Below are 13,816 nucleotides of genomic sequence, written 5' to 3'. Positions count from 1 at the left end.
ATAACAAGTCACTTGTTGTCTTGATAAGTATTATCAAATTTTATCTATAGAGAGTCCTCCCTATGGCGAGATAATACTGATTGCAGTGAATAAGGTTGAGTAAAATTACTCTTAATGAAATCCATAGCCAACATAAATACCGGTGTGAAAAACTGCAATTCACACCTTATGGAGGTTCACCTATGTGAGTGTGGAATTTGGTCGATTCCTATGAGAGCTTAGGCAAGCATCTCTAGAGCACCCATGAAATCCAGGCTAGCATAGGGCCATAAAGTGCTAAACTGCAGAACAGTATACAATGTAGAGAATTTAGTATAAGGAACTAATCCTCTGAATTACATAAAGAAATTTTTGGTTCATCGAAACTTAGTTTCACCAAATTTCTGTAACTCATATTTAGTTGCTCAATGATTGGTTCACAGTCCGAAAGACACCAACTAATAAACATTAAATTCTATAATCAGTGGTGATTGGTTATTTTGAAATATGTGGGGGATTGTTATAAAAGCTGGGCTATTATGGTATTTCAAAATACCAATTTTTTAATTAAATTTTTGGACTGTTATGATTTGAATGTAATTAAAATTTTGGACTATTATGACTTGAATGCAATTGCAATTGCTTCAGTTACTTTACAATTCAAATCATGGCTGGGCAATTTCATTTTTTTTAATTAAAAATGGTTGTTATAAAAGTTGGGTAGATTCAATCTTAATAATTAAAAAAATGGTTGTTACATGTAAGAGGCAAGTATAAAAGGGGGTGTTTTATTCTCTTTTATGCAGTGACAATTTTCCTACTTGAGAGAATTCATCTTGCCTCTACATTTTTATTTTTTCCAGCTCTCCTTCACCACTTCTATTTTATCTTATACTGTTCTAAGTTTCTATTAAAGAGTGCACTTTAAATGGAAGCTCGTCATTGTATCCTGGAGGCCGGTCTGTATCTAAGCCATTTGCATTGAGAAGATCCTTCCAGTGGGGCGAAAATCTGATTTTAAGGATAGTGCTTTTGCACGCCTTGACGCTGTTGTGTTTGTTGCTGTTTTGCTATTGTGTTTGTTGCTATTTTACTATTGTATCGTTGTTGTTTTGCTGTTGTCTCTCTACTATTCTTCTACTATTTTGTTGCTATTCTTGCACTATTTTATTGCTGTTGGTTTACTGCTAATTATTGTTAAAAATTCAATAGAATACACTTTTGATGTGGGATCCGTAACATTTCACCCCCACCCAATCATCACAATTGGGAGACCCTGCCTACCCATCCATCTTACTCTTGTGTGGATTCATTATCACACGTGGATGCCCTGTCAACTCATCCATCTCACTCTCAACCAGACCCATTATCACACGCAGACACTCCTTTCTGTGGGCATTTGACCGAACACTGAAAGACGATTCGAGTCTACGCTGATACCAGTCTCATAGGTTGAGAGTTTCACATTCAAAAGGCTAACCCATTTGGTGGAGGGACTCCCCCTTATAAGCTTAAGATCTCCCCGACGCGCTTCCAATGTGGGATTTGTGATACCTTGGATCACTGATCCTAGGTTATAAATTTTTTAAATAAAAATGAAACTAGTGACTCAGTATTATAACAAATCACCTTCATTTTAGGGTCATACTAGATAGATTCTAGTAGTTGTTTCACTTGTACTTCCACCCATTTAACACATAAAACAAACTCCTTGACCTTCTTTCTTTATCTTTTCCTTTCTGAAAATAATAATAAATTGGAAGTTCTTGGTCAAGTCTTCTTATATTGCATTGCACCGCAAAATCGTTTTACTCTTTATAGTAAATTTTCGTTTTAACTCTTTACAGTAAATTTGCCAGTAAAAGTTAAAAGCTCCACATAATATGTGGAAATCTCAGAGCCATCATCATTTTGTTCCACAATGTTACCAAAACTTTTAAGTTATATATCTATCAACTTTACTGTCAAAAAACAAATGAACAACTTTAGCACATAAAACATACTTCTACAATTGAATCTTATAATTATCTCGATCTATCATTTTCTCTTCTTTCATCAAGAAGAGAAGCCCCGGAATTTGAGTACTTGAGTTTAGTTTGGTGAACATGGTACTTGGGCGAAATAGCCGTGAATATTATAATACCACTAAGCAAGGCTAACCCCAGTCCTAAACTATTAACAACCATGGATTCTAGACATCGTTTAGATACACTTCTTCTGCTTTGTAAAAATGTCAGTTTCTCTAAAAGACCTGTTTCTGCAGTCGCTACAGCCAACCCATATGTGTAGAGACCAAGGAAAATATGCCACGGCAATACACTAATTCTTGATGCACGTACCTCCCCTCGATGCCAAAAGCTCAAGAAGCCCACTATCCACTGCAATTTCAATCAAAGTAATTGCAACATTGTTATACTATTCTCTTCATTGTTATATAATACCAAAGCTAATCTTAATATCAGTAAAGTTTATTAACCATCCCAAAAAAATTTGTTGTACAGTAAAACGAAAGTATTCATTTGTGAGTGTACTTAAGAAAGAATGGGAATTTAGCGACACGAGAAATGAAGCCTTGTACTTAAATATCCATTGTACTTTTCTGATTAGCAGAGAGCCAGAGGTCTCTTTCTCTGCTTCTTCTTTGGGCCATCTTGTGGCCCATTTGTTTCATTATTTTATGGGTTGATTCTTTTGCAGGAGAATGATACCCTACACGTTACAAAACTATTGAAAATATCATCTCCCCCCCCCCCCCAAAAAAAAAAAAAAAAATTTTAAATAAATCTGCTTCTGTTTAAGATAATAATGTATTATTATGTTGCTTCTCAATTTAAACTTCTGGAAAGAATTTCTATGGGACCGCAATGAGGGCATTACGCCATTACCATTCACCATACTACTCTACATCAATTATTTTCTCAATTTTGCAGAAAATTCATAACTTGCATTCATAAAATTCAAAGGACTACGAAATTAAAGAATAATTACGACTAAAGATAGAGGGGATTGAAGAGTAAAACCTGAGCTCCAAACAAGCTGACACAAATTAAACCCATCCAAGAATGAAGACTGTAGAAATTAGCCACAACTCCATCTTGGCCATGGAACTTTGTCCAAATTCCAAAGATCCCAGAAGCTAAAGCCACTCCTTGAAGACATAAATGTACTGATTTCTTAAAATGTCTAGAGCCAGGCAACCATCTGTGCACCAGAATTGCTGGACAACCAAAAACAGACAACACTCAAACCCCATTTTCCTAATCACGCATTTTCTTGCTACAATTAACTGCAATATAGTATTACATGTCATCACTACCTTCTCCACTGATGATAATGAAACCGATCACCATCAACAAAGGATGAAGAACCTGTTAAAACAAGGAAACCCCACACCATTTTTAGCTCTTGAATTATGCTGTTAAAGAAAGAAAAAACACGCATGCAGAAAAAGAGAGTAGTTACCGCATAAACGAGGTCTTCCTGAGAAGAAGAAGGAGGAAGGAAACTAGACTGGAAAGCAAGAGCCCATAAAATGACCAAACTTGCAACTATAAGCCCTGATATTCTTGCAATGAACAAGAGTGGAAGTAGTGAGGCAGAGAGAGTGGCCATGTGGGAGTGTTTGTTGTGGGCTGCAGTTTTAGTTTGAGGTGAGAGTGGATTGTTTAGAGCCACCGACAACTGAGCTCTGGATCTACCATAGCACTAGTCCCAAAGCAAGCACTATTTGCAGTGGAGTGGAGTAAAGAAGTGCTTTTTCTAAAAGTTGTTTATTAATTTGGAAAGGATTGATGATGAATAATAATATAACGTATTCTACTATTTTAAACTGCCAATGCAGCATTGTGAGTTGGGCAAAAGCACTTCCACAGTTCCACTCCACTAATTGATGTAATAAAAAAGAAAAAGAAAATAAAGAATATATCTTTTTCAGAAAGTTGATTAATTAAAATATGTACAGATTTTAATGAATTTTACTGAAATTAAAAAATTATAATTTTTTTTTAATTACTAATTTTTTGAAATATATTTATACAATAAGAATTGAAAGCTATAAAAAAAGGAACAATGAAAGGAATGGGTGCTTTTCCCTTGGACCCTTTAGTCAAACAACTTCTCGTTATATGAGAATGGAATGAAAAGAAAAGCAGAAAAGTTAATTAATGTATTAGTATAAATTGATTAATATCGTACGGGTATTAATATAATTATTAAAATTTTCTGAATTAAATGGCTCCGAGCTGCACCCCATTTTCAGCACTTTGACTTCTGCTGGGAAGATTTCGTAACTCGTGTGTAATGTTTGCACATAAATATTAAGTGCCGTTTCTTTCAAGGATCCATGTACTTTATTTGAAATCTTCTACTTTAATATAATAAATACAAATAAGTATTTATTTATATAAAAAAATTGTTTTACATTAAATATTACCTTACAGTTTAGTATTCAATGTTAGGGTTAAAATTAACTTTATATAAGGGTAAAGACGTAATTGAATAAATTTAAATTATTTTTGTTTATAAAATAAATAATAAAAACTATAATTATCAAATTATAAATAATAATTAAAAAAATAAATAAAATATTTAAATTATCTTTTTTTTACAAAATAATAGTTTTTTTATTTTATTAAAATTTCTTTTAGTTTTTAATTTCTTAATTTTTTGCTTTTTCGATTTCCTTTGAAAAAAAAATTGGTTTTGGTTTTTTTTTTTTTTTTTTTTTTTTTTTTTTCAAAACATATTAGATTTAGATTGAAGAACTAAATTCACTTAAAAAAGTCATGAAGAAAAAAAAATCAAAGACATCTAAATTGTTTTATCGTTTTTAGATGTCCCCTAATTGTAGCTAGTCTTAAAAGGTTGTACCTTAATTGATAATATCCCAAAAGGAAACGTAGAAATGAAGACTAGTACAAGAATGTAGAGTTGGGCAAGGGACCGGTCCCTTGAGACTGGTCCCAAATGGGACCAGTCTCTCATGGGCCTGGGACCGGTCCAGGCCCATGAGAAAAACCAGGACCCGGACCAGGCCTTAGGCCTGGTCGGGACTGGTCCCATCGACCCAGGACCGGTCCTAGGACCGGTCCCACAGAGTTTGAAAAATTTTATTTTCCCCCCTCAATTTTTTTTTATATTTTTGGGGCAAAACGAAATTTTATAAGGGGTTTTTAGTATTTTTTAGGGGTTGATTAGTAAGTTTCTAAAATTTTAATTAATTTTAAAAAATAATAAATTAATAGTTAATGTTAATTTTTAACATAAATGTAACATTCACATTTCACACATTCACGCTTCACAAACAAAAAATTAAATAAATTTTTTTATTAAATTATTCATCTTCAATTTCATCGTCAACACTAGTTACATTATTCAAATATGTATTCCTAAAGAGTTCAAGTAGTTCGGGATCTTCAGGGTGCTGTTGTAGTCTTCTTTCTGCATGAGTCCAATCCCGTAAACACGTTATCACTTCAATCATCTTATCAGTTAAAGAACATCTTCTGTCTTCAACAATCTGACCACTCGTTGAAAATGTTGACTCGGATGCAATTGTAGAAACCGACACAGATAAAATGTCACGTACAGGATTATCTACAACACTAATCATTTAATTAGGTATTGTACTAATTTGTAAATTACTAATGTTATAATATAATGTCATAATTATTAAGTAGTCATTTCATTATATAATGTTATAATTAAATATGTGAGCATACTAAATGTATGTTATAGTGAATAAGTAATCATACTATAAATCTTTAATATAATATTACAATCAATTAATTTCTAATATTTAATTAAGTATTGTATTGATGTTTATAATGGAATGTTATAACTAATTAACTAATCATTAATTAAGTAATCATTTGTTTATAACGTAATGTTATAATTAATAAGTAATCATAATATAAATTCATAATGTAATGTTATAATTAATTAAATTTCTAATATTTAATAAGATTGTGCTAATGTAGTAAATTATCATGTTTATAATATATGTCATAGTAATAAGTAATCATTTATTATGTAATGTTATAATTAATTATGTGATCATAATATAATGTAATGTTATAATTAATTATGTGATCATAATATAATGTAATGTTTAATGAATTAAGTAATCATATTTATAACTTTAGAATATTATAATTAATTAAATTTTTAATCATTTAATTAAGTATTGTACTAATGTCTATAATGGAAGTTATAATAATTAACTAATCATTAATTAAGTATACATTTTTATAATGTAATATTTAATAATTAAGTAATTATACTATAAATCTATAATGTAATGTTATAATTAATTAAATTTCTAATTATTTAATTAAGTAATGTACTAAATTATAATGTAATGTTATAAACTTATAATTAATAAGTAATCATTAACTATAATGTAATGTTATAATTGATTAAGTAATCATTTAACTAGTAATGTGATTAATGTTTATCAATTTATTTATATAATTAATTAATTACTAATTTACTACATATATACTTAGAACTGATAATTGAGGAAATAATTAGATATTATATTATCATTCAATCAAATAACTATTTTATTCAAAAATAATTCTTTAATAACATTAAAATACTTTTAATTGGTCCTAATTCCATTATACACTTAATTAATCAAAACTTTAATATTAATATATTATAAATATTAAATTTTTATACGGTATAGTTTATAGTAATAAGTATAATTGTATATATTAATTAGGTTATTGTAGAAATTTAACTTTTTCCATTTAATTTTTTTATATGTAAACTACAATAAACCCTCATTCTTCTCAGATATTTATTTCAACCCAGGGTCTAAAACAGGGTAATCGCTGCAGGTTCTTTTTCAGGTCCAGCTTCGGTTCCGATCTCCACATGTAGGAACCGGAACAGGAACCGCCACAGTATCAGTTCCAAAAAATAGAATCAGAACCTACCCACACAGTGTCAGTTCCGGGTCTACCCGCTACCCATGCTCGCCCTAGTAAATAATGAAATGAGTCCATTATGAGTAATCATACATGGGAAGTAGTTAATTTGCCTCCAAGAACAAAACAAATGGGTGCAAAAGATATTTAAAAAGAATTAAAGACTGATGGATCAATTGATAAATACAAGGCAAGGTTGGTTGTCAAGGTTATACACAAAAGAAAGTATAGATTATTTTGACACTTATGCTCTTGTAAAAAGAATAGCATCAACTAGAGTGTTAATTGCTTTAGCTACAATTACAAATTACATATACATCAAATAGATGTAAAGACGTTTTCTTAATAGAGACAGTTTTTCTTAATAGAGACCTGGATGAAGAAATTTATGAAGTAACCAGAGGGTTGTGTTATCCCAAGTAATGAGTATAAAGTGTGCAAATGGTAAAGTCTCTTTATGGACTTAAACAAGCACCAAAACAATGAGTGTTAATCTCAAATGGTTGTACAATTAATGATTCAGATAAATGTGTATATTATAAATCATTTGAAGACAACACTTATGTGATAATATGTCTCTAGTTGATGACATATTAATATTTAGTGCTAATATGGATGTGATAGTTAAGACTAAGAGTAAAGAGTTCTAGCCTCAATTTTAATATGAGGATATGGGAGAGACAAATGTATTCTTGGGATTAAAATCATTAAGATAAATGATGGTATTAAGTTTCACAATAGCACTATGTTGAAAATTTCTTAAAAAAATTTGGGTATTTAGACCGTAAACTATCTCAACTCCTTATAATGGAAATACTCAACTTAAGAAAAATATACAATACAGTGTGAGTCAAAATGATATGCCCAAATCATTGGTAGCCTTATGTACTTAATGAATAGTATGAGGCCTGATATTGCTTATGCGTTCACTAGATGAGTAGGTATACTCATAATCTTGATAAAAGTCACTGGATAGCATTAGATAGAGTTATTAGATATTTGAAGGGCGCCATTGATTATGGGCCAACGTTTGGAAGTACAACACATATATTAGAAGGATATTCCAATGCCAATTGGATATTAGATTTGATGAAATAAAATCTACAAGTGGTTATATCTTTACACTTGGTGGAGGTGGTGTGTCATGGAAGTCTTCCAAACAAACTTGCATGCTCAGTCTACCATGGAGTCTGAGCTTATCGCCTTAGAACAAGTATGTTCTGAGACTGAGTGGTTAAGGAATTTCTTAACAGATCTTCCCATTGAAACTACCCTTCTGTTTCATTATCAATCCATTGTGATTGTTAGGCCGCAATAGCGAGAGCAAAGAGCAAAATTTTAATGGAAAAGCGACATATCTGGATAAGAAATACCATTATAAAGTAGCTGCTAGAATCTAGGATAGTGAGTTAGATTTTGTGAAGTCCGAGTTAAATTTGGCCAATCCTCACTAAACCACTAAGTAGGAGATCAGTGGAATACACGTTAAGGGGGATGGGACTATGCCTAAACATAAGGCAAGAGTGATGGTAACCTACCTATTGATTGGAGATCCTAAGAAGTAGGTTCATAAGGGTAATAACAAGTCCTGTTGTCTTGATAAGTATTATCAAATTTATATATAGAGAGTCCTCCCTATGGCGAGATAATACTGATTGCAGTGAATAAGGTGAGTAAAATTACTCTTAATGAAATCCATAGCCAACATAATACCGGTGTGAAAAACTGCAATTCACACCTTATGGAGGTTCACCTATGTGAGTGTGGAATTTGGTCGATTCCTATGAGAGCTTAGGAAGCATCTTAGAGCACCATGAAATCCAGGCTAGCATAGGGCCAAAGTGATACATGCAGAACAGTATACAATGTAGAGAATTTAGTATAAGGAACTAATCCTCTGAATTACATAAAGAAATTTTGGTTCATCGAAACTTAGTTTCACCAAATTTCTGTAACTCATATTTAGTTGCTCAATGATTGGTTCACAGTCCGAAAGACACCAACTAATAAACATTAAATTCTATAATCAGTGGTGATTGGTTATTTGAAATATGTGGGGGATTGTTATAAAAGCTGGGCTATTATGGTATTTCAAAATACCAATTTTTTAATTAAATTTTTGGACTGTTATGATTTGAATGTAATTAAAATTTTGGAATATTATGACTTGAATGCAATTGCAATTGCTTCAGTTACTTTACAATTCATCATGGCTGGGCAATTTCATTTTTTTAATTAAAAATGGTTGTTATAAAGTTGGGTAGATTCAATCTTAAAATTAAAAAAATGGTTGTTACATAGTAGAGGCAAGTATAAAAGGGGGTGTTTATTCTCTTTTATGCAGTGACAATTTTCCTACTTGAGAGAATTCATCTTGCCTCTACATTTTTATTTTTCCAGCTCTCCTCACCACTTCTATTTTACTTATACTGTTCTAAGTTTCTATTAAAGGCACTTTAAATGGAAGCGTCATTGTATCCTGGAGGCCGGTCTGTATCTAAGCCATTTGCATTGAGAAGATCCTTCCAGGGGCGAAATGATTTTAAGGATAGTGCTTGCACGCCTTGACGCTGTTGTGTTTGTTGTGTTTTGCTATTGGTGGTTGCTTTTTACTATTGTATCGTTGTGTTTTGCTGTTGTCTCTCAATTCTTCTACTATTTTGTTGCATTCTTGCACTATTTTATTTGCTGTGGTTTACTGCTAATTAGTAAAAATTCAATAGAATACACTTTTGATGTGGGATCCGTAACATTCACACCCCACCCAATCATCACAATGGGAGACCCTGCCTACCCACCATCTTACTCTTGTGGGGATTCATTATCACACGTGGATGCCCTGTCAACTCATCCATCTCACTCTCAACCAGACCCATTATCACACGCAGACACTCCTTCTGTGGGCATTTGACCGAACACTGAAAGAAGATCGAGTCTACGCTGATACCAGTCTCATAGGTGAGAGTTTCACATTCAAAGGCTAACCCATTTGGTGGAGGGACTCCCCCTTATAAGCTTAAGATCTCCCCGACGCGCTTCCAATGTGGGATTTGTGATACCTTGGATCACTGATCCTAGGTTATAAAATTTTTAAATAAAATGAAACTAGTGACTCAGTATATTAACAAATACCTTCATTTTAGGGTCATACTAGATAGATTCTAGTAGGTGTTTCACTGTACTTCCACCATTTAACACATAAAACAAACTCCTTGACTTCTTTCTTTATCTTTTCCTTCTGAAAATATAATAAATTGGAAGTTCTTGGTCAAGTCTTCTATATGCATTGCACCGCAAAATCGTTTTACTTTATAGTAAATTTTCGTTTTAACTCTTTACAGTAAATTTGCCAGTAAAAGTTAAAAGCTCCACATAATATGTGGAAATTCAGAGCCATCATCATTTTGTTCCACAATGTTACCAAAACTTTTAGTTATATCTATCAACTTTACTGTCAAAAAACAAATGAACACTTAGCACATAAAACATACTTCTACATGAATCTATAATTATTCGATCTATCATTTCTCTTCTTTCATCAAGAAGAGAAGCCCGGAATTTGAGTACTTGAGTTTAGTTTGGTGAACATGGTACTGGGCGAAATAGCGTGAAATTATAATACCACTAAGCAAGGCTAACCCCAGTCCTAAACTATTAACAACCATGGATTCTAGACATGTTGATACACTTCTTCTGCTTTGTAAAAATGTCAGTTTCTTAAAAGACCTGTTCTGCAGTCGCCACAGCAACCATATGTGTAGAGACAAGGAAAATATGCCACGGCAATACACAATTCTTGATGCACGTACCTCCCCTCGATGCCAAAAGCTCAGAAGCCCACTATCCACTGCAATTTCAATCAAAGTAATTGCAACATTGTTATACTATTCTCTTCATTGTTATAATAACCAAAGCTAATCTTAATATCAGTAAAGTTATTAACCATCCCAAAAAAATTTGTTGTACAGTAAACGAAAGTATTTATTGTGAGTGTACTTAAGAAAGAATGGGAATTTAGCGACACGAGAAATGAAGCCTTGTACTTAAATATCCATTGTACTTTTCTGATTAGCAGAGAGGCAGAGGTCTCTTTCTCTGCTTTTATTGGGCCATCTTGTGGCCCATTTGTTTCATTATTTTTGGGTTGATTCTTTGGAAGGATGTCTGTTTAAGATAATAATGTATTATTATGTTGCTTCTCAATTTAAACTTCTGGAAAGAATTTCTATGGGACCGCAATGAGGCATTACCATTAACCATACTACTCTACATCAATTATTTTCTCAATTTTGCAGAAAATTCATAAACTTGCATTCAAAATTCGAAGGACTACGAAATAAAGAAAAATTACGACTAAAGATAGAGGGGATTGAAGAGTAAAACCTGAGCTCCAAACAAGCTGACACAAATAAACCCATCCAGAAGAAGACGTAGAAATGCCAAAATCCATCACTGTTGATGGAGTTCCGTATCTGCAAGAACAACCGGGCATCCTCTCTCAACCATGTTTGCTTTGAATCGTCTTCAGACGAATTTTTGGTGAGATGATCATCTTTACCAATGCTTCGCAAATAAAGACGAATTGTCTTACTCCAATCAAAATAGTTATCAGACCCATTAAGCTTATGTTCCGTAATTTTTGACATTACAGGAACCATATCAATTATAGACTTATCAGTCATGGTAAGAAGACGAAAATAGCCAACAAAAAAAAACTCTTCAAAGAACAAACTCTATACCAACAGAAACCAACAAAACTGATACCAACAAAACTGTTCTGACCTGGCTGAGATACTGAGGAACTAGTCACACAGAATTTCCGAAAATAACAAGACGAAGCCGGGAAGGGCACTCTCCAGGGTGACTCACAAATAATGCTCACTTCGGCAGAAAAGAAAAAAAAACGAATTGAAAAAAAAAAACCAACCTAGAATTGCTCTGATACCATGTTACAAACAGAGAACTGATTGTAATATTTTTTATATTGTATTGACAAATTATACATCAATATATATAGGAAAATAAATAATTAATCTAGAAAATAAATAATTTAATCTAGGAAATAAATATTCTAACTTCCTATTTTACAGATTTGTTCCTAATATTTATTGATTACAATCTTAATATCCTATTATAGATTTATACACTTAATCATGCAATATCTGTAAGATTTTGCATGATTAACTACAACAATTTTCAACTTATACTTTGGTCAAAAAGGTGTTTGTTAGAACTTATATAGTAAATGCTACTGTTGGACTAGTACCTATTTATTCAAGCTTTTTGGTTAGGTGATAACTTATCAAGCTTTCCAGTAGTGGTTAAAGCATACAAGTCTGATCTTAGAGCAGCATGGCAGCATCATAAAGTCCTTAGTTGCTTATCGGTGGTTTGAGTTAGATGATTGCACGATAGTCCTAGTGTCACTTTTTGATTGGCAACATAATTTAAACTGAATCGCTGGTTCACTTAGCAAGAAACATCCAAGGCACATTTAAATGCAGATGCAATGATCTAACATGATGTGATACATTTCAAGATTTCCAGTGATAGAAAGTGATGTTGCCACAATCTGCAACTCTGCTATGGTTACTTCCCTTTTTTTTTACCACCGTTTCCAGATGCCTGGGTTGGGGTGGGGGAAAGGGGATTGAATTTTTACTAATGCATCCTTAACTTCTTTCAGCAAATAAGCCAACAACTTCATGGGTTATGGTCAGCTCCATTCCGTATCACAATAGCTATGGTTCTTCTTTACCAGCAACTAGGTGTTGCTTCACTCCTTGGATCACTGATGCTAATGCTCATGGTCCCAGTACAGGTAAGAAATTTCTGTCCTTGTCAAATCTCTGTCATTATTTCTGCAGATCTTGTTTTGTCATGAACGTAGTAACTTTCTAGTAAAACTGTGTGTACCAAAGTACATGCTACTACTTTCTAAGGCTAAAACTACTGTTAGAGCATAAGTAAAGGATATCAGTTTTTGATAGTAAATTACCATTTGCAATTTTCACCATGCACTTAACATCTGCTCTACCCTGGCTAAAACATTGTATTTGTGAGACATTCTCGTGCCTATTTTTGTGCCCTTCGTTGAACTAAGCTTAAATCAGGAAATGTAGATATAATCAGTGTTCTTCAAGCTTAACATTTTTCTCGTCTTTCATTAATTATCCTATATAATTTTCTCATTGGTTTATGGAACAGACAATCGTCATTAGCAAAATGCGAAAACTGACTAGGAAGGACTGCAACGGACTGACAAAAGAGTCAGCCTCATGAATGAAATTCTGGCTGCATGACACCGTAAAGTATGATTGTTTACAAGCATTGCCTTTAGATTTCTGAAAAGTTTTATGTTTGATAGTGATTTTCAACACTATGTGGAAATGTTTCAGATGCTATGCATGGGAGAAGAGCTTCCAATCTAGAGTTCAAAGTATGCGAAATGATGATGTTCATGGTTTCGTAAAGCACAATTACTTTCTGCGGTATGATGTGAAACACAATCTTAAATACTATCTTCTTTCTTCTATCAATGTCCTATCAATGGTGTCACTGCCTTTTACTAGTATACTCTTTAGGCAGTTCTGTATAGTTGCATCAAAGTAGTAAATGATGTATCATTTCCGTAGGGATGATCCCTTAGTATGCAGAAAATATACCGTTTTAAATTTAAATTTAGATGGGCCATTGATTATCTCATTATAACTTTATATTCTTTTAACTAGATCCCTTCTATTGCAGTTTAACAGTTTTATACTGAATAGCATCCCAGTTGTCTGTGCGTGGTTTCATTTGGAACATTCACTTTGCTGGGTGGGGTTTGACACCCGCAGCATTTACATCACTCCCTCGTTTTGCGTGCTAGATTTCCTTTAAACATGCTTCCTATTTATTAAGTC

The 13,816-nt window shown here is 32.7% G+C and overlaps 1 protein-coding gene and 1 long non-coding RNA gene across 2 annotated transcripts in view; one reads left to right on the top strand and one right to left on the bottom strand.

Moving 5' to 3' along the window:
- Nucleotides 1–13,175, top strand: part of LOC116124135 — a 28,270-nt gene extending 15,095 nt beyond the window's left edge. Inside the window, exon 6 of the long non-coding RNA XR_004127167.1 lies at nucleotides 13,119–13,175. This is a non-coding gene — a long non-coding RNA (uncharacterized LOC116124135). The remainder of the gene's footprint in view (nucleotides 1–13,118) is intronic.
- On the bottom strand, nucleotides 1,937–3,739 carry LOC116124134 (probable transmembrane ascorbate ferrireductase 4). Its single transcript, XM_031409851.1, has 4 exons — nucleotides 3,442–3,739; nucleotides 3,296–3,347; nucleotides 3,000–3,196; nucleotides 1,937–2,357 (listed from the first exon to the last, which is right to left on the bottom strand). Exons 1-4 carry the CDS (start codon nucleotides 3,589–3,591, stop codon nucleotides 2,004–2,006), a joined length of 753 nt encoding a protein of 250 aa, XP_031265711.1. The 5' UTR covers nucleotides 3,592–3,739; the 3' UTR covers nucleotides 1,937–2,003.
- Nucleotides 13,176–13,816: the final 641 nt, after the last annotated feature.

Source organism: Pistacia vera, unplaced genomic scaffold (assembly GCF_008641045.1).
Source record: "Pistacia vera cultivar Batoury unplaced genomic scaffold, PisVer_v2 Contig15, whole genome shotgun sequence".
In the NCBI taxonomy this organism is placed as follows: Eukaryota; Viridiplantae; Streptophyta; class Magnoliopsida; order Sapindales; family Anacardiaceae; genus Pistacia; species Pistacia vera.
Note: the sequence above shows the minus strand (reverse complement) of the source record. Positions and strands in the feature narration are given on the sequence as shown.